This window comes from Pipistrellus kuhlii, unplaced genomic scaffold (assembly GCF_014108245.1).
Source record: "Pipistrellus kuhlii isolate mPipKuh1 unplaced genomic scaffold, mPipKuh1.p scaffold_m20_p_2, whole genome shotgun sequence".
In the NCBI taxonomy this organism is placed as follows: domain Eukaryota; kingdom Metazoa; phylum Chordata; class Mammalia; order Chiroptera; family Vespertilionidae; genus Pipistrellus; species Pipistrellus kuhlii.
Genome location: NW_023425515.1, coordinates 47,846,716 through 47,868,414, shown reverse-complemented (window position 1 = coordinate 47,868,414; position 21,699 = coordinate 47,846,716). Strand labels below are relative to the sequence as shown.

Genomic DNA, 21,699 nt, shown 5'->3' with positions numbered 1-21,699 from the left:
TCCGATTACCATTTGTTTCGTTCTTTGCAAAACTTTCTTCTTGGAAAAAAATTTAATAATGAAGAATGCCTCAAAAATGCATTGACCGATTTTTTTGCATCAAAATCACAAGAATTTTACAACAGAGGGATTAAAATGCTTCCTCAGCGTTGGGCACAAGTAGTAGAAAACAACGGCAACTATATTGTTGATTAAATTTTGTTGTATTGTTTAAATAAATTCGATTTAAAAAAGTATTAGAAAACGACATTAATTATTACTAGACCTAATATAATCAAGATAGAACCACAGAGAGATGCAATACAAAACAACAATGCGGTACCATCTCACACCTGTCAGAATGGCCAGCATCAGCAAATCAACAAATCAACAAACGACAAGTGTTGGCAAGGTTGCGGAGAAAAAGGAACCCTCGTGCACTGCTGGTGGGAATGCAGACTGGTGCAATCACTGTGGAGAACAGTGTGGAGTTTCCTCAAAAACTGAAAATGGAACTCCCATTTGACCCAGTAATCCCACTTCTAGGAATATATCCCAAGAAACTAGAAACACCAATCAGAAAGGATATATGCACCCCTATGTTCATAGCAGCACAATCTACAATAGCTAGAATATGGAAACAGCCTAGGTGCCCGGCAGATGATTGGATCCAAAAACCATGGTACATCTACACAATGGAATATTATGCTGCCATAAAAAAGAAGGAATTCTCATCATTTCCAGCAACCTGGATGGAATTGGAGAACATCATGCTGAGTGAAATAAGCCAGTCAATGAAAGAGAAACACCACATGACTTCACTCATTTATGGATAATAAAGAGCATTATAAACTGATGAACCAAAAGATAGATATAGAGACAGTAAAGCAACAAGCAGACTGTAAAATTACAGCAGGTAGGGTAGGGAGATCTGGGGAAGATAATAGATCAACCGAAGGACTTGTATACATGCATGTAAGTACAACCAATGGGCACAAAACTCTGGGAAGGGAGGGTATGTATGGGGGGGGGGGGGCACAATGTTAAAATATGTACACAGATAATAATTTAATTAAAAAATGTTAAAAAAAAAAAGAACCACAAATTAAAACAAAAATTAGAATCTAAAACCCCTACAGATCTGATAAAATGAAATAAGCAGCATAACAATTGTTTAAAATAGATCTTTCTCTCTCTCACACTAAAATTCTCACTAAAACAAAAAAAGGCACCTGACAGAATGATGCTCTTGGAGTAGACCTAACAGTGTGTTCTTGAAGAGAAAAAGAGATCAAGTTGTTTTAACTATCTACTGGTACAGCACTTCATTTCTACCTTCAAACATAATTATACCTTAGTTTTCTTCACTTGAACATGGTAGTCATCAAAGAAAACTCAAAGAAAACCCCTAGAAATGATGTATTGGTTATGAAAATATTTGTTTAAAACTTAATATAATTACCTATAGCTTAGGTCTCTAGAGCAAGAACAAAATCCTTGCTCCACCCCTTACTTCGGAATTTGGACAAGTTATTTAGTTTCTCTACATCCCAGGTTTCACAAAATGGGAATAACTAGGTTATATATATATATATATATATACACACATATATATACACACACACATATATATATATATATATATATATATATATATATATATATATATGGAGAGTGTGTGTGTGTAAATATAGAGCTATCTGTGTACCAGATATTGTTCTAAGCAGTTTATATATGCCTCTTGACTCATTTAATATTTACATCAACCCTCTAAGGCAGATAAGCCTATTATTATCACCTTTTTACAGAGGAGGCACTGAGAAGTAATTTGCCCACAATCACATGGCTATTAAGTGGTAAAAGCAGGATTTTTAACTGAGTGTGGTTCTGGATTCCGTACTCTTTATCATTAAAAATATATCTCACTGGGTTATTATGAGGATAAACCGATTTTACACGTATTAAATGCTTAGTCCAATGTCTGGAAGGTAGTAAGCATTCAATAAATAGTCGTTATTATATTTTTTTTTCCTTGGCTTTAGCTAAAAAGCTTTCTCATTTCTTTAAGGTTTACTAAGACAAGACTTGAGGCCAAACATTTCTGATGTTACTTAATTCATAACTACGTATACTGGGTTCTCACTTGTGGCAGTCATTGAAACCAAGAGTTTTTTTTTTTTTTACTAAAAGCTCTGCAGGTAAACCACAACAAAAGGAAAATACTGTCCTGGGGAAAGTGACACCTCTGTATCCACTTGTCAGGTGCTTCTCAAATACGCCCCAAATTGCATGTACTCCACAGACAAGGCTGGCGGGAGTTCACTTCATCTAATCCCGGCCCTGGAATCCCGACAGGAAAAAAAAAAAAAAAAAGGGACTTCCATTTAAACTCGCTAAGCCCAACAGAGACGTTCCTCGGTGGTGCTAGGTCTACATTTTTAATTAAATCACCGATCCTGCTGCTCTTTACGTGCTCATCATCACTACACCACGCCACCCTTCTGAGACATGTTGGATCCCATGCTCTACCCGGCTTCCCATCTATCCCTTGATTTTTCCTTTTCTTACTTTTTTTTATTTTCCTCCTTTTTTCTCCTCATTAGCTGGGCCTGGATAAGGAGATGGTGCTTTTTCCTAGGCGCCGCCTAATACAGCGCCATCGGATGCGGTCCAGCCTAACGAAATGTTCCGACCATCGCTCCGGGGTCGGTGCCCGTCAGAACCGACAACTCTCGGGCCGGCCTCTTGACACTTTCCGGTTCGGCGCAGAAAAGGTCCAACGAGCCCTTTTCTGGAAAGCACTGATTTTTACCCGGACGCGGAGCGGGCCCGCCGAGCCGGACCTTCCCCGGCGCTCCCGGGATAACGCCCGCCCGCAGCGAGCCGCCGGAGGGAAGACCCGCGGAGCGTTCCTCACAGGAGCCCTCTCAGGGCTGACAGGCCCCGCACCTCAGGACCCTCCACACTTCCGGGCCCGCAGCGTCCCCCCCCCCCCCCGCCCGCCCCCACCGCCACCCCTCAGACAGCCCAGCCGAGCACGCAGGTTCGACCCCGGCGCCCCCGGCCCGCAGAGGCCTCCCTCGGTCCCGCTCACCCGCAAAAACAAAACCTCCACCGACAACTGTGACCAACTGCCCCTTCCCCCACAAACCGCCCCTTCCCCCACAAACCGCGGTTCTTGGTCCCACCCACACCCTCCCCCCACTCCCAACTCGGTCCAAGTCGGCTCCTCACCCAGAGACATGTCGATTTTGTCGAGGTTTTCATTGCCGCGGGGTTTCGGCGGCGGGGGCGGGATCGCCGAGGCTCCCACTAGCCGGGCACCGAGCCGGTTCATGGTTGGGGACGTCGCGCAGGGTCGGTCCGCAGACAAGGCCGGAGACGGAGGCCTGCCACCTCCCACTGACGCTCCCGGACCAGCTGCGCCGAGGGAGCGCGCACGCGTGCTGGCGGCGGCGTCCTCGCCCCCTCCCACCCGCGGCTGCGCGCAGGGGGCGGGGCTACAGAGACGGGCGGCCGCCCAGAGCGCCCCGAGCTGGTACTTCGCTCCCAGCGGCCCCTGTCGGTCAGGAGAAAGCATTGCACCCGCTGCTCTGGGCGTGTTTTGCAAGGACCGTCGTTTCCAGCAGTTTTGCCTTTCCTGCACAAACTGGGGAATGCAGCTGGACCCTGAGCACCTCAGAATCACGTGCCTTAAATGAGATCATGTTCCTCGGGGTCCTTAGAGTCCCTCCTGCTGCGAAAAGGCCCCAAAGCTTTGGCACACATGAACCCTTTTAACACACCCCACTGCAATGCAGCCTCGGAGGCAGGGCAGACCCCTGAGAACGTAGTAGATTGCAGAATTCAGTCCCAGCTCCCTCCCCGCCTCCTTCCTTCTCCCAGATCCACCACCTGCAACATGAGGAGTCGCAACCTTTGGACGGAAAGCAAAGGCTGCATTGACAAATTTTGCGTCACTAGCAATAGAAGTAAATGCTAACGTTTCCCCTATCCGTACTGTACCATTTCTCAAACGGTACTCTGAAAACACTGAGCACAGTACTCGCTACCCTAATAAGACTTCATCTTCCCTTGGGAGAGGGGTAAGTACCTCTGTTATTTGGCTGCCTTTTTTTCTAATTCATTTGCGTTGGGAATGAATAGGAGTATTCGTTTTCTTTCTGATTATCCCTACAGGAAAATATTATTTGTTGAATGTTTGCGTAATTTTTTTTCTATTTACAAAACGAGATATTGCCTGTCTTCTTACCTACTCCTCTTTCAAATAAACTGCACTTGTGTGGAAGCATTTGAGTTATGTCATCCTCATAACAGCTCAAAACTACCAAAAGCATTTGCATCTAAGGAAAAAACCAGGGGCAGGTATTCTGTCCCTGGGGAAATCTCTACCACCTTCTCCTTTTCACTTCCTGAAATTTCTTTTTGCATAGAAAGTGACCTAAACCACAGTAGCCTGTACTTAATTTGTCCCCCCTCCAAGACAAAAACATAGTAATAGAAAAAGAGTGTATCAAGTGAGGACACACCAATGAAGTAGTATAAGAAACTTTAAAGGTAAAGGAAGGTTTAGACTCAAAAGGACCTAAGAACAACATTCTGAATGTTAAGAAGAAGAATAGATATGCTCTTAGCACAATGTGCTTGATTTCATTTCTTTTCCAACAGCTAAGAAATAGAAAACTGAGTACAGAGTTAAAAGTAAGAGGGAGACCTACGTTTTATTGAGTTGTATTTTTTTCACTCACTCAGTCATGTAATCACTGTGTGAACTTGTAAGAGTGTTTGGGCCTCACATTCATCTTCAAAACAAGGAAGTAGTTATACTAAATATAGAGTGTCCCCCAAAAATGTACACACACACACTGAATAATTATGAAGGCAGTGTTTATATTAAAATAGACTTCATTTTCAAAATTGAACTACCAGCTGTTAAAGTGTGTATACATTTTTTTTTGGACACCCTGCATATGTTATACTTAATAATTACTAAGATTCCTTACAATTCTAAAATCCAAGCACAAGATATTTTTCTCCACACTATCCTTCTCTCACTAGAAGTAACTTATACACTCTCTGCTTACTTGTGTTTACAGGGAGGAATCTTAGATTAAGTTCTTAGTTTTATGGAAGAAAATTAATGTACTTAGAGTTTGGGTGAATTTTTGTACTTCAGATATTTATAAAAATAGATAATAAAACTCCCAAAATGTATATAAATGCTTCCCACCATCAGTATAGAAAAGTTTCCTTTTTATTCTGGTCTTCTTCCCCAAACTGAGCTCCATCCTAAATCTCCTTATCTCTGAAAAGAACACACCCCAATGTTTCATAAGCAAACCTAGCTATTGTATTTCCGATGTTCAGATTTTTCCAAGGGTTTCAGAGTCTCAGAGTAATCACCCAGATTCCCAAGGGAAAAACCAGAAAAAAAAAACCCAAAACAAAACATTTCAAGGTCAGTCACAAAATAGCAACCTGAGACACATGCAGCAATAGTAAAGAGGGAAGCAAGCCAAGAAATCAGGACTGGGGCGAGTCCAAGAAGTTCACCAGCCAGCTTCAAGGGCTTGGGCTGGAGTACAAGGTCAACTCTGCCGTTTTCTGGAATATGAGAGGCAGCTATTCATTTAATGATCTATTCATTGAGCACCAGGCATTGTAATAGGCCCTGGGGATAAAATGGTGAGCAAGGTGGCTGCAGACCCTATCTTCACACAGCTTGCAGAGCAAAGATACTCTCTGAGCACCTACTGCGAATGAGGCCTTGTGCCGGACACTAAACGCGCATCCTTTGTGTAGAGCACAGCAGTTTGGCGGCTTCGTGTGAATCAAAATAAACAGAAGTCAAGCAGCTGCCCTTGTCAGAGGTTCGAGGTTGTCCACTGCGGATAAGACAGTATCTAGGATTGCCAGATAAAATTCAAGACCAGCTAAATTTAAATTTCAGGTAAACGATGGGCCATTATTTAATAGCATAAGTTTGTTCCAGATTTCAGATAAAGCAGCATTTGTTTTTTTACTATGTTGCATGCAATATTTAGGATAATTTATACAAAATACTGAAATTCAAATTTGACTGGGAGTGGTATATTTTTATTTGCTAAATCTGGGAACCTTAACATTATACTTTTTGATTAATATGTTCTGGATTTCTTCTCACTAGAAATCTACATTATCTTCAAAGGTAAGCACAAGTCTTATGTATATAACCCTTAACTATTTTTATTAGTTTGATATGTCTTTTAGACCACCAGTTTTTCAGCTTTGTTGAGTTTTAATCAATAGACAATAAAAATACATACTTAAAGCGTGCAGTTTATACAGATGTACAGTGTACATTCCTGTGAAAACACTACCGTAATCAGCATAATGAATATATCCATCATCCCCAAAAGTTTTCTAGTGCTTCTTTGTAATCTTTTGCCCAAATCACTACCTAAGCAACCACTGATATACTTTCTGTCACTATAGATTAATATGAATTTTCTAGAATTTTCTCTTGTCTGTTTGTTTGTTTTCCCCATTGATTTCTAGAGAAAATGGAAGAGGGGTAGGAGGGGGAGAGAGAGAGACAGAAACATAGACGTGAGAGACACATCAAGTGGTTGCCTCCTGCAACCAAGGTACATGCCCTTGACAGGGCATTAAACCTGCAACCATTCCGTCGTGGGCTAACACTTCAACCACTGAGCAAAACAGACCAGGGCTCTTAATAAATAAATAAATAAATAAATAAATAAATAAATAAATAAATAAATAAAATATTATATATATATATATATATATATATATATATATATATAAATTTTAGAGAGGAAGGGAGAGAGGGGGGATAGAAACATCAATGATGAAAGAGAATCACTGATCACGCCCCTTACTGGGGATGGAGCCAGAAACCCAAGCGTATGCTCTTGACTGGAATCGAACCCAGGACCCTTCAGTCCACAGGCTGATGCTCCATCTACTGAACCAAACCAGCCAGGGCCTCTTTATATACATACATATATTTGGAAAGAGAGAGAGAGAGAGAGAGAGAGAGAGAGAGCGAGCGAGATTTGTTATTTCTCTTTATGCAATCATTGGTTGCTTCTTGTATGTGCCCTGACTGGAGATTGAACCTGCAACCTTGGCATATCAGAAGGACACTCTAACAGTTAGAGCTCTACAGTGTAGAGCCTAAGACCATTGGAAAACACAGATATTTACATTACGATTCATTAACAGTAGCGAAATTACAGTTATGAAGTAGCAACGAAAATAATTTATGGTTGGGGGTCACCACCACATGAGGAGCTGCTCTAACCAAATGGGTCACCTGGCCAAGGCCTATACTCTTTTTTATCTGGATTATTTCACTCAGCATAGTTGTTTCAATCTCTATGCTTGTATTCTTTTTCTTGCATTATTGCACTGACTGGGGATTCTAGAACCATGTTTAACAGGAATGATGAAAGTGGACATTATTTAACCGGGAGTCTTATATTTTTATTAGCTAAAATTTTATTTGTCTCATTCCCAATCCCAGAGCAAAAGCATTCAGTCTTTCACCAATAAGTATAATGTTAGATGTTTTTGTAGATGTTCTTTAACAGATTGAAGTTCATTTCTACTCCTGGTTTGCTGACAATTGTAATCATGAGTGAACGTTGAATTTTATCTAATGCTCTTTCTGCATCTATTGAGATGACCAAATGGGTTTTCTCTTTAAGTTTATAAATATGGTGGATTACATTGACTGATTTTTACAATTTGAATCACCTTGCATTTCTATGATAAAACTACTTAGTCGTGGTATGTTATCCTTTTTATATATTGTTGGATTTGATTTGCTAGCATTTTGTCAAGGATATTGTTTCTTTTTTTATGAGTGATCTTGGTGTGTAATTTCTTCCTCTTGTAATGTCTTTGTCTGATTTTTGTATCAACTCCTTTGTGTTTCAGAAGAGGATTTTTAGTCCTAGCCAGTTTGGCTGAGTGGATAGAGCTTTGGCCTGAAACCTAAGGGTCCTGAGTTTGATTCTTGTCAAGGGCATGTACCTCGGTTGTAGGCCGGGACCCTGGGTTTCTTTCAAAAAAGAAAAGAAAAAAAAAAGAGAAAATATCCTTGGTGAGGATTAAGAAATATATAAATAAATAATAATAAAAATATGATTTTTAGAATGTATATGTTATAATTTTTACTATACTGCTATAATAAGGGACTTGGGTATAATTGCATTATATGTAGGTATAATATGTATTATAGTTAGGTATAACTATTATTATTATACTTAATGCCCTTGAGCTACTTGTGTGTACATTACAGTTTTTCTTTTCTGCTCAATTCTTCTCATTTCTACCCCTTTTATCATTGTTTTCAGATGCAGTAGTTTTTTTCTTTGCCAGTTTGCTAGAACTTCCTCTTCCTCATTTGTGTTGCCCTTTCTTTGTTCTACGTTTTTCTGGCTGTTCTACTCTTCCTTTTAACCTAAGGATTCTTTCATTCACTTACTCAGATGGAGCTCGATTTCCTGGTATGAGTGAGACACTGTGCTGACAATACTGCGACACAACAGAGAACGTGACAGACCGGTGCAGGCATCGCTGGAGGCATTGCTGGTCTCCAAGTGCGTGACCGTCGTCAGTTTTTCTCTGACCAGGGAAACTGCTCTGGGGAGACAGGGGAACTTGAAGGGGATTTTTTTCCCCCCCAGGAATCAGGGGTTGGACCTCTCGTTCGCTCCTTATTCGGCTTTATCTTCTCTGGGCAGGGTAGGAGTCCTTCTACCGAGGGTCCTGGAGCAATTCACTGAAGGACCAATTGTGGAATTTTCTGAAGCTAACCAAATTTGCATACATCACAATTTCCGCCTATATGCATAAATCTGTTCCTTATAAAAATATATTCTCAATTTGTGCTAAATAGGTTGGTACCTAGGAAGGTCTGGAGAGCCAGGGTCAGGGGGCCATTAGGTATTTATCCTTCTCTCTCTGCCCCGCGGCCTCCCTGCTCTGGGATGAAGATGGACTAATTCTCATCTCTCCCTTCCTCTCAGTAGAGGGTCACTTCTCTTGGCCCGTTTTCATCCAGCCAGAGGCTGGGACAGAGACACGCTGAACAGCTTCAAGTGTGTCGAGGATCTGAACAGTCCAGAAATAAGGTTTTAAAAATTTCACATTGACTTTCTGGATTCTGGAGTTGTATGTATTGATTATGACTGGCGAGGAACTTTACTATATAGTTGAATAAATGAATCCAGTACTAACTGCGTCAAGGGGGTAGAGATGTTGCTGTAAAGACAAAATAGAAACCAGTCAATTAAAACTTGGAAAAATTCTTCAAAAGCTTTTCAATTTTTTTTTGAAATTGATTTTAGAAAGAGAAAGGGAGAGAGGGAAGAAGGGAAGGGAGGAAGTGGGGGAAGAGAGGGAGGGAGGGAAAGAGAAAGAGAGAGAGAGAGAGAGAGAGAGAGAGAGAGAGAGAGAGAGAGAGAGATCTATTGGCTGCCTCTTGTGTGCACCCCAACCGGGAATTGAACCCGCAACCTAGGTATGTGCCCTGACTGGGAATTGAACCTTTTAGCTATATGGGACAATGCTCCACCTGGCCAGGCTAAAAATTTCTAAAGATGCTAAATTGGAAAAATTTTACTTAAAATATACTCAAAATTAATCATTATAAACTAAGAAATTTGAAACACTAACATTTTGGCTTTATTGATTAATATGCAGTCATAAGAAAACAAACCATATTAAGGTGCTTGCCTTAAAAAATTTCTCACCAAAGGATAGGATATGTTTTTATTGCTTTTGAGAAAGAGAGAGGAAGAGAGAGAGAGAGACAGACAGACAGACAGACACACCGGTTGCCTCCCATATATGCTCTGACTGGGGTTCAAACCCACAACCATTTGGTGTATTGGATGACACTCCAGCCAACTGAGCCACCTGGCCAGAGCAGATACATGCCTATTTTTAAAAAACATTTTCAAGTCTAGAGAGAAGTGGTAACAGTAGTCCAGAGCTCATATATCCTTCACTAAGATTCACCTATTATTGGTTTTGCCACATTTGCTTTCTCTATATATAGCTAGGTAGCTATAATTAATACTATTTGTTGTTGGATAATCTGAGTTGCAGACATCATGACTTTATAGAATATATCTCTAAGGATATCCGTTTACATAATCACGCTAAAATGATGAAACTTAGGAAATTTAACAGTGATGGAATTCTATTCTCTAATGTATATAGTTCATATTAAAATTTTGCCAATTACCCTAATAAATAAATTATCTTTTATAGCAATATTTTCTTCCAATATAGGATCCAATCCAGGTTCACATGTTGTATTTCTTTGTCCAGCCTCTTTTGTCTCATTTAATCTGAAAAAGTTTGTCTGCCTTTCTGTCTTTATGGAATTTACATTTTTGAATATTGAAGGCAGTTATTGCATAGATTGTCCTTCAATTTGGCTTTGTCTTATTGCCACCCTGTGATTAGATTTTTCAGGATAAGTAATGTGGTGTCCTTGTCAGTATTTAACACCAGAAGGTGTCTTTTTGTCTTCTTGGTGGTCTTAATTTTAATCACTTGGTTAAGGTGATGTTCACCAGATTTCTCCATTGTAAAGGTACCCCTTTTTCCCATTTATAAGTAATCTGTAGAAATATAGTAGATACTATGTAAATAGCAGATTTCAATAATGGCTTTAGCAACTATTGATAATTCTTGCCTGAATCAATTATTACTATCGTGACTAAAAAAATAATGCTTGTCTAACTCGATCATTCCTCTACTTTCATAACTGACATTCAATTGTAAAAAAAAAGATTTCAAACAAAACAAAACAAAAAAACATTTCCCTTCCCTCATTTCTTTCTTCTTTTTTCTATATATTTATACATTTGCACACTTATTTATAATACATCTAAATTTCCATAGTGGTTCTCTCTCATCATTGATGTTTCTGTCTCTCTCTCCCTCTCCCTTCCTTTCTGAAATCAATAAAACTATATTTAAAAAAAGAAATAGTCTTGACTATATCAGCAAATATCAATTATAGACTTGTATGTTTTATTATATTCACTAAAATTATTCTTAGCAGCAAAATACATACTCATTTGCATTCAAAAATTATCTTCTGAAAAGCAAAGGGGTGAAGAGTGTAGGAGTTGTACATATGCTTGAGAAATATGGAGCTTTATATACATTCATGAATGAACTCGGTTTTTTTTTTTGTTTTGTTTTAATATATATTTTATTAATTTTTTACAGAGAGAACGGGAGAGATAGAGCTAGAAACGTCGATGAGAGAGAAACATCGACCAGCTGCCTCTTGCACTCCCCCTACTGGGGATGTGCCCGCAACTAATGTACATGCCCTTGATCGGAATCGAACCTGGGACCTTTCAGTCCGCAGACCGACGCTCTACCACTGAGCCAAACCGGTTTCGGCTCATGAACTCGTTTTGATGCTCAAATTGTTTTTGACTTGACCAGTGAGAGGCATCCCTTAGCTTTTAAAATTTGAATATTTTCCAAAATGCTGCTAAGAACAATTTCAGTGAATATAATAAAAACATATTCAGGACTATAATTGATATTTGTTGATATATTCAAGAATACTATTTCATATATATATATATTGATTTCAGAGAGGAAGGAAGAGGGAGAGAGACAGAAACATCAATGATGAGAGAAAAAAACCACTGACCGGCTGCCTCCTGCATGCCCCCGGGGAACAAGCTTGCAACCAAACATGTGCCCTTGACCAAAATCGAACCCAGGATCCTTCAATTCTCTGGCTGACTCTATCCACTGAGCCAAGCCGCTAGCTAGGGCATGAAGACTATTTCTTAAAACCAAGTTTATGTCAAATAGGTAAATGTAATGAGCTTTTAAAAATTTGCTATTTAAATAACTGATTCTCTAGACCTCCGAGTCGGGTTCCCCTGGAGAAAGGTGACAACAGTGTGTGGGGTTCACAACCTTAGAGACTCCGGAGACTGGCGTTGGTGGGCGTTCCAGCCTGGCGCACGCTCACAAGCACGCTGGCCGGGTCCGCAGCCCAGCGCAGCTTCCGATTGGATAGAACGGTGCGTGCTGGGAGCGGCGGGGACTTCGCAGTGCTTTCTGGGAATTGTGGTTTTTGGAGCAGGAAGTGGGGGTGGCAGGGATAGAAACCACAGCTGAGGCAGCATTCACTGCAGCTGCGGTCATCATCCGGGTGTAGTGCATCCCTGCGAGCCTATCCGCCCTGGGTCCCTTCTCTGTTCCCGGCGGGGCTCCGGGAGCCCTGAGGGGCGAAGCGGCAGGGACGCCTCTCTTCGGAAAGGAGGCGATGTCGCAGCCCCGGATGGGGCCGGAGCGTGCGGGAGTGGAGCTTGGCGACTGCGAGGAGCGCCGGCCGCCGGAGGAGAGCAGGTGGCTGGGGAAGGGCCGGGGAGTCAGTCGGGGGGCGAATCCACGAGCTTCACCACCGGGAGGCTTGGGGGGGCTCGGCGTGGGGAGACGTGGCCCGGTGCGATGGACAGGAGGGTGACTGCCGTGGGCGGCTTGTTTGGGAAGACGTTCTGAGAGCAGGGACGGGCAGGGCGTGGGTAGGACGGAGGAGTGACCCGGCTTTCTGAGGGCGAGGGAAGGAGGATAGGAGGTGTGGAGGGCAGGGGGAGAAGTGGTGGCTGCAGAAGAGGTGGATCTGAGGGGCTCCGTAGCAAGGTTTTATGGTCCAGAGCCTAGGGATGGGGAGAGGACGCAAGGTTGGTGGCCTGCCTGAAGCGCGATGACAGCAAGCAAGTCGGGGCCCATATTGCGAAGGTTGACGTTGTGAGCATGTCTGGGAGCAAAGGTTAGGCACTTATAAGTGCCCTAGGAAGAAGCTTAGGCAGATCGATGAGTGTGAGGAGGAAGGCGAGCCTGTGGATGAAAGCCGGCCATTGTAACGGCAGTGGTGTTGGTGGGGTCTTGCTAAGGAGATTTGGAAATGGTGTGCCTGCCCCCTGTCAGTGCTGGATCCCTGTCATTTCCTTCTCATTTCCAAACCCTTCACTTCTTCCTCACAGCTGCAACTAAGCAATTTCACATTTATTTATGTGGACGATTGTCATCAAGTTCATAGTTTCTAGAAATTAAGGAGTTTAAGATTTTTTAAACGATTTTATTTATGATTGTTTTTAAATCTCGCCTGAGGACATATTTATTAAATATATTTTTAATTGATTTTTTTTACAGAAAAGAAGGGAGAGGGATAGAGAGTTAGAAACATCGATGAGAGAGAATCATCGATCAGCTGCCTCTTGCACACCTCCTACTGGGGATGTGCCGGCAACCAAGGTACATGCCCCCTTGAGTCTGCAGGCCGACGCTCTATCCACTGAGCCAAACCGGTTTCAGCCTGAGGACATATTTATTGATTTTTAGAGAGAGGAAGGGGGAAAGAGAAACACACACATGCGCGTGCATACACACACATCAATGTGAGAGAGAAACATAGATTGGTTGCCTCTCCTATGCGTCTCAACCAGGGACCAAACCTGCAACTTGGGTATGTGCCTGACCAGGAAATCAAACCCTCAACCTTTCAGTGCATGACAATGCTCCAACCAACTGAGCCACACTGGCCAGGGCAAAAACTACTTTAAATGGTGACTTACGTAGAGGTGCATCCCATATTTAGGGTTTGCTTTGTTAATAACTCTGATCTTAACCTTTTAACAATTAGCAATGATGGCAGGATAGAACAAGACTGTGGCCTAAGGGAGTCTTGTTTGACTTTTAAAAATATTCAGATACAGTTATGGTGTCGGGCAGCTGGGGTGTAAAGATGGGAGGTAGAATAGTTACCTCTGAGAAAATGTCAGTAAGGGACAATTAATAAGATACGTCTGGGTGAAGAACTGGTTGTTTAAGTGCAGTTAGCCTGTCGTCTGCTGTACAAAACCTGGACGGTCAGGACACTGGGTTTCTTGCCTGAGATCTATGAATGATGTGTTAGTGAAACCGACCATCTTGCTTCCCTTTTCCACGTTTCAGTTTCTGCTTGTATATATTTGGCTATCTATTCTTCCTCCAGATGTCTGTGAAATGCTTCATGTAAGAGACCCCATATAAATTCTAAGTAAGTCTTAAGGTTATTTTTATTTTCTTCTTCCAGTTTATGTGCTAGGAGAAAATAAAATTCAAGTTCAAGTTTTCTCCCCATAGCTGGGTTAGTTATTTACTTAATATACTTAAGAAACACTTATTTACCACATGCCAGGACTGCATAGGAGTCTTACAGGTAAACTTATTTAATCCTCACAACAAGTGGATAAGATACTCTATTATCACTATTTAACAGATAAGAAAACTGAGACTTTGGATAAATAACTTGCCAAGGTCATATAGTAAATCCTTGATGGAACTGGAATTAAAACCCAGGCAATCTGGCTCCCGAGCCTGCACTTTTGATTCCTAAGCTATGCTGCCTCTCACTTTGCTAATGTATAGTGAGAAAGAAATGTTTAAGATAATGAACTTTATAGCATTCTCTGCCTGACATTCAGCCAATAGGATAGCTCCTTTGCAGGTATGTTTTCCTTTTACTCTTTCCATGCTTGACTATTTATCTTTCAATTACAGGTGACAGTCTATTATTTTAGTTTCAGGTGTACAGCATAGTGGTCAGACAAGGTGATCCCTCTAATAATTCTAATACCCACCAGACATCATACGTAGTTATTACAGTGTTATTGACTATGTTCCCTATGCTGTACTTAAATCCCCATGACATTCTGTAACTACCAATTTGTATTTCTTAATCCCTTCACCTTTTCACCCAGTCTCCCCAACCCCTTCCATCTGGCAGTCCTCAGTTTGTTCTCTATGTCTGTGAGTCTTTGTTGTATTTGTTCATCCATGCTTGACTCTCAACCAAGGCACTCTGGTCAAGAATTAATTTCAGCAGTGGGATTATTCCCATAATGCCACTTATATTGTTGCTATAGCCTATTCTCTGTTGGTGGTTGTTTACTCAGAATGTGTTTTTAGTGAAGCTTCGTGGCATTGATGGCCTCCTTAGCTCTAGAGCACATGTGTCAAACACAAGGCCCGCGGGCCAAATCCGTCCCGCCAGGCCTTGCAATGTGGCCCGCACCGCGCTGTCATCACTGCACTCCGCTGCGTTTCCATCACAATGACAGTTTATGACTGTTCAGTAAACCATTCGGCCCGCGATTTAGGCTGGATTTTAGATTTTGGCCCCTTCTCTGATTGAGTTCGACACCCCTACTCTAGAGAGACAACTGATAAATGCATGCCTTGATCCTGAGAACTGAGGCATTGTGGCTGAGTGCAAACCAAACCAGTCTATGGCCAATAAAACACCTAATTCATAAAAAATCTTGATGAGATGGCATTATTTTTTTTTAAATACAACTTTTCAATATATTTTCTGAAAGCAGCTGTTTTAGTAAAATGTGTATAAGCTTATGGACAGATAGCATCCTTTTATTGCCTGCATTTGAATCCTTGTTCTACTGCTTAACTTGGTTCATCCTGTCTGAGTAGGAAGAACGATGCCTTTTTAACTGGTAAGGTGTGAGAATTCTATAAGATAATTGCATAAAGTTCCTCACAGAGTGGCTGGTATATACTAAGTGCAAAAAAATAACTACTTCTGCCCTATCCAGTTTGGCTCAGTGGATAGAGCGTCGGGCTTGGGAACTGAAAGGTCCCAGGTTCAATTCCGGTCAAGGGCACATGCCCAGGTTGTGGGCTCCATCCCCAGTGGGGAGACGTGCAGGAGGCAGTGAATCCATGATTCTCTCCCATTGTGGATGTTTCTATCTCTCTCCCTCTTCCTTCCTCTCTGAAATCAATAAAAATAAATAATAAAAAAAGAACTAATACTATAAAAAAAAATGACTACTTCTGTCCCCCCCCCAGTTTCCTTGAAGCAAGGTGTGTGTGTGTGTGTATGTGTGCATGCGCATTCTCTTGGTGCAATGGTTTAGCCTGCTTTTCCTCCTTCCCTGGCTCCTCTGTCTCAGTTGGGCAGACTGAGGACGGGTGTGGGCCTAGCTTTTAACTTCATCCCTGGAGTGCAGCTATGCCCGCTGTTGTTTTCCCCTTAGCTAGTTATCACTCCAACAGAAGGCTATAGTGCTTAGAGATGATGTTTCATTTTCCCTAGGGTTTCCTAAATGCCAGTTTTGGGGTGTTTTATTTTTTGGAGATTTTCCGGTGAAAGTACTAAACAGTTAAAGGAATGGTTCTTCTAAGCATTGCTTTGTTAGGCCAGACTGCCATGGCCTAAACAGTCTATTTCTGAGTTTGGAACCCAGCTACCTGTGCAGTTTTCCTGGTGCAGTGAACTAGATAGTGTCTGCAAACTGAACTCATTCAGTTGCCCAGAACCTTTTCCTCTTCTGTTCTCTGTCTTAGTTAATAGAATTTTCCACGCAGTCACCAAGCCAGAAGCCTCAGAGTGAAATTTGATTCTTCCCTCTTCATTTTCCATATCCAAGCAGTCACCAAGTCCTCTAAATTCTCTTCCCGATTTTTATCTTGAAGCTTTATTTTTTTCTCTGTTTTCAAATATATTGGCTTATATTAGTGGAAAAAAACAAAACAAAAACAAACCAAAACAAAACAGAGAGTAGTAATGCTTCAGGAATGGCCAAATGTAGGTGTGTGCTTAAACAAAAATTTGTCCCTCTCTATGTGGCCTTTATTCTGGTATGTCGGCTTCCTTCTCAGGCAGACTTTTCTACAGGGCAACCCTTAGCAAATTGAACTTTAGCAATCCCAACGAAAATAAATAAATGAAGAATGTAGTCTCAGGAGGTATGGCAAAAGCAAAAATTCTGGACTGACTCTTTTTAGATAGACATGACTTATGTTCCTGTTTCAGGGTATGGGACATGCAGCTGAGTCAGGACTAAACTATGTGCCCAACCCTGGGTGCAAGGCCGTGTGATACTTCCTTAGAACTCCATGGACCAGGCTGAGTGGCAGAGGTGTGATTTCCCTGTGGAAATCAGGGACCTGTTACCAAAAGAAAGGGACATGCATTCTGGGCAGATATAAATAAAATATTCACTGAAGACCCTTATTTGTCATTATGGATTATCTCAACCGCCTTTTAACCTAATCTCCCAATCTGAACTCACTCCCCCAATTCCAGATAGCTTCCACACTGCTACCAACTTAATTTTTTTCTTATTCTTCCATTTTTTAAAATTAAATTATTATCTGTGTACATATCTTACCATTGCCCCCCTCCATACATGCCCTCTAACTTAATTTTTCAGAAGCAAAGTTACAAAAATAATATGTTCAATGGTTTCTTATTAAAAATAAAAATACAGTCAAAACTCTTTCCCTAATATTCAATCTGGACTTTAGTCCCTATGAAGCTCCCAATTATAAAGCCATGGTTTCTTATTAAAAATAAAAATACAGTCAAAACTCTTTCCCTAATATTTAATCTGGACTTTAGTCCCTATGAAGCTCCCAATTATAAAGCCATGTAATTTATTCTATGTCACCATTCTCATTGTTGCTCCTCTACATTCCCTGTAATAGCTTCTTCTGTGCCTGGAGATCTCTTAGTCATCCTTTAAATAATATTCCTTTGGAAGGCATCCCTTACCTGTCCTTTTTCATCTCTCTTATTATAGCATTTCTCACTTCATAGCACTTGATGTACGTGCCCATTTTCCCCATTGCATTCTGAATGCCGTGAGAAGGGGACTCCTCTTTAACCACCATAGTAAGCCTAATATAGCGTCTGACATTGATGTTCAGTAATACTTGTTCAAGGGGTGCCAGTGTACTGTTGCCATTGAAAGAAAGAAAGGGCCTCTTTTGTCCCTATTCATTGACCATGCTAGGAGTTGACAGTTTATACAGCACTGGCAGCAAAGTCGGATGATTACATGACTTTTGAGCAATCCATACTACTAGCAATCCATAGTATGTGTCAAACACAAGGCCCGCGGGCCAAATCCGTCCCGCCAGGCCTTGCAATGTGGCCTGCACCGCGCTGTCATCACTGCACTCCGCTGCGTTTCCATCACGACAGTTTATGACTGTTCAGTAAACCATTCGGCCCGCGATTTAGGCTGGATTTTAGATTTTGGCCCCTTCTCTGATTGAGTTCGACACCCCTATGTCTAATCCTATCTAATAAACAGGGAATATGCTAATTGACCATCATTCCATCACAAAGATGGCTGTGCCCACAGCTGAGGCCAAGTTCCCATAAGGAGCCTTAACGAGCAATCAGCAGGGATCTGAGGCTACATCCTCCCCCACCCCTCTGAGGCTTGACAGGGGACCTCAGGCCAAGTCCCCCACCCTGGTATCAGGCTGAGGGACCTCAGGCCACACCTCCAACCCCAGTGCCAGGCCAGGGGACCTGAGGCCATGCCCCCTGCCTGGCGGGGTTTGATGGGGGACCTGAGGCTGTGCTCCCCCACTGGGTGGGGCTTGATGGGGGCCTCAGGCCATGCCCCCCACCCAGGGGGCTTGACAGGGGACCTCAGGTTGTGTCCCCACCTGACAGGGCTTGACAGAGGACCTCAGGCCACACCCCCTGTCCTGGCGCTGGGCCCTGCCTGGCAGGGCTTGACAGGGTTGGGACTGGCCAAGTCTGGATCTATCCCAGTGGGCGGGGGTGGTGGGGGCAGGGCATGGCTGGGTCTGGGTCTTACGTGATTTTGAGGTGCATGTGGGTGGGCGAGGACTTGACTCTGGGTCCCATGGTGTGCCCCAGACTCTGACAGGAGTAAAGTTTTCATATACATTTTACTAATTTTCTTTCATCTCTGACACTTCTATTATAGAGAAAGGGCAAATAGCAATATTAAATTATTTTCTCTAATTAATCCCCCTTTATTGTGCATGAATTTCGTGTACCAGGTCACTAGTTATTAATTAAAAAAAAGAGCCCACGGAAACATTCTCCTGAAGTTATTTTTGGGACAAAAGGGGAGATGTATTAGCTGACAGCAGGGACCCACAGCTGACTTTTTTTAGTATCTACTCTCCTCACAGCTGTTTCTGCTTTTTATAGCTGCTTTATTACTCTTCCACTAAATGGATTTTGTTTTGTTTTGTAATCTTCGTTAAGTTTCACCAACCTAAATTTCAGTTCTTTAGTCACACCAGATTTTAAGTGCTTAATGGTCACAGTGGCTAGTGCCTGCCGTATTGCACAACACAGATATAGAACTTCCCAGCATCACAGAAAATGTGATTAAACAATGCTGCCATAGATGTAAATCTGAATTTTTCAGGAAACAACTACAGCATGCTTATATGCTTTTTGTTCCTCTGAATTGGGCTCACTTGGAGAGAGAGAGAGAGAAGAGAGAGAGAGAGACTGTATTCCAATTCAGAATACTTAGCAGGAAAGTTGGTATTTAGATTGGGTAAGGAGTTGGTACACCATTGGTGGTTAGGTTTCTAACATTTCTACATAAGGGATTTTACTTTTGTTAAACCTGCTCGTTGTTGAAATTCAATAAATTTGATATCATTCAAATTTAGTGTGATTGGTGAGGCCTTTTTTGAATAGGTACGAAGCTTCTAAGCATGCCTATAAGTACCGCTTATTCTCTCCTGGACATGGAGATTCTGCTGTCAGCCATTAAAGGGATGGAACTGGCCAGTGATGAGGTTCTCCTTGGTGCACTAGAGTGGAGAGTTATAATAGACTCAAGTGTGTGTGTTTTTTCCTATAAGCATACTGTTTATTTTTAAAACATCATAGATACTTAACTATATATTCTACAAGGTAAATATTGAATAGTATATAATTAAAAACAGAACATATGGAGCCAGATAAGAAGAAAATTGCCACTTCAGTGTTACCAATAATTATTTTACCTAATTATGTTTTTCTGTACTGTAAGAAGGAACCCATTACGTCTTTCCAGGAAGTGCTTTCTGGCATTAAAAGTTTCAGGTGCTTGCCTCACCACAATCTTTCCACACAAGATGCCCTTGATACTTTTCAGCTTCTTGTTTACTAACTTTGTTCAGATTATTATTCTTTCATTAACTGATAGCTTCAAGGAAGGCCTAAACAACTTTTCTCTATTTTCCCTCATATAATCAAAAGTAAGCCCTATTAACATATATATATTTTTTTATTTTTATGTTGAGATTACAAATAGCAGAATAATTTTATATTCTGCTTTTTATACTTTAATCTACTATTATTAGCTTGGAAACTTCCCAATCACAAATTTACAAAAATATATATATTTTATTGATTTTTCACAGAGAGGAAGAGAGAGAGATAGAGAGTTAGAAACATCGATGAGAGAGAAACATCGATCAGCTGCCTCCTGCACACCCCCCACTGGGGATGTGCCTGCAACCAAGGTACACGCCCTTGACTGGAATTGAAACTGGGACCCTTCAGTCCGCAGACCAACTCTCTATCCACTGAGCCGAACCAGTTAGGGCCCTAATCACAAATTTTAATGGTTTCGTGATTTTCCATCAGATGATGCCACATAGCTGTCCTCTCATTCCAGGGATCAAATCATTACCTGATTTGAGCCAACCTGATTTTCAGCTCTGACCTCAGGTAGATAACACCATTCATTTCACATACATGGCACGCCCCCAACTAGAATTGTAGAGGGACTATGCCAATAAGTTGAAGCTATTTCCTTTTACCATGAAAAAGAGCATTGGGGATTGAAGATAGGCCGATATGTATTTCTTGGATTGAGGCTCCCTTTAAAATTGCATCACATTTACTTATTTACTATTTATTTTACTTACTTAGTGTAACACTTCAAAAAATTGACATTTGCTTATAACTTTTTTGTTCTACCTTCAGTGTCACTGCTGACTGTGATTTGGCACCCATCAGACTGAGTTGGCATTTAGGAAAACTGCTTTTCCTTGAATATCCTCATTTGAGTTGCTTAAGCGATTCCTGTTCCTCTTTAAAGGAGGAATGTAGTCAAAATCCTCCCAAAAGAAAACAGATAGGACTTTTATTCTGAGATTGGCTTTCCTGTTTGTTAATGAAAATGATTCAGGTAGAGATGGATTATGCTTGCCCTTGCCATTTAGGCCCGGTTCTTCCTTGGCACAGGTGAGCAGCTTGGAAAGACTGCTTTTAATTTATGATGAATAAAGGAGAACACTCTGTATATTTGCAGAAGTGGCTCTGCAACAGATGCTTTGAAGCTAATAACTTCAAAGTCCCGACCTGTGCCCAGATAAAGGTTACCTGTGAATACAGGGTGAGACCATCCAAAGAATTACCAAATGGGTTTAATTTAGGAAATACTTTGGTTAACAAGGAGGGGTATTTGATTTCTCTTGGTGATCTGCTTATTTGCATGTTAAATTCAGGAATGAAAGGATTAATCCAACTACTGTGTATGGGCTTCGATTGAATTTAGTATTTCAACTCTGAAAATGATAACTCTATAATTAGATGAAAGGACCCTGAAAAGGTAAAAACACTAAACAGACTAGCTATATAAATAAATAAAAAATTTTAGGTTTATTTTTCTTCTACATGAGCATGCACCAAATATAGATGTTTTGATGTATCTTATAGCAAGAGGAATATTCTTTTATAGCTTTGGATCTCAGGGACACTTCATTGTGGGGAAAAAACATTCTTTGGTTTTGTCCAGAGAAGTTGTCAGTAGATCTGAATGCTCAAGGTTTCTAGGATTTCAGTGCTTTTTGCATCAGTTTGGAACCAAAGCCCTCGGA

General features: G+C 41.4%; 2 protein-coding genes across 15 annotated transcripts in view; one reads left to right on the top strand and one right to left on the bottom strand.

Moving 5' to 3' along the window:
• FYTTD1 (forty-two-three domain containing 1) overlaps positions 1-3,429 on the bottom strand; it is a 35,090-nt gene extending 31,661 nt beyond the window's left edge. Inside the window, exon 1 of one of the 2 annotated variants that reach the window (XM_036447109.2) lies at positions 3,214-3,429. In XM_036447109.2, coding sequence (XP_036303002.1) covers positions 3,214-3,316 — 103 coding nt within the window. In that variant the 5' untranslated portion in view covers positions 3,317-3,429. The remainder of the gene's footprint in view (positions 1-3,213) is intronic. The other variant, XM_036447107.2, reaches the window with a different exon arrangement.
• A 159-nt stretch (positions 3,430-3,588) lies between these two features.
• RUBCN (rubicon autophagy regulator) overlaps positions 3,589-21,699 on the top strand; it is a 68,916-nt gene continuing 50,805 nt past the window's right edge. For 3 of the 13 annotated variants that reach the window (XM_036447043.2, XM_036447042.2, XM_036447037.2), the window contains exon 1: positions 3,592-4,064. In XM_036447043.2, coding sequence (XP_036302936.1) covers positions 3,955-4,064 — 110 coding nt within the window. In that variant the 5' untranslated portion in view covers positions 3,592-3,954. Of the gene's footprint in view, positions 4,065-12,109; positions 12,388-21,699 lie in introns of those variants that run through there. The other 10 variants (XM_036447033.2, XM_036447032.2, XM_045583890.1 and 7 more) reach the window with 6 other exon arrangements.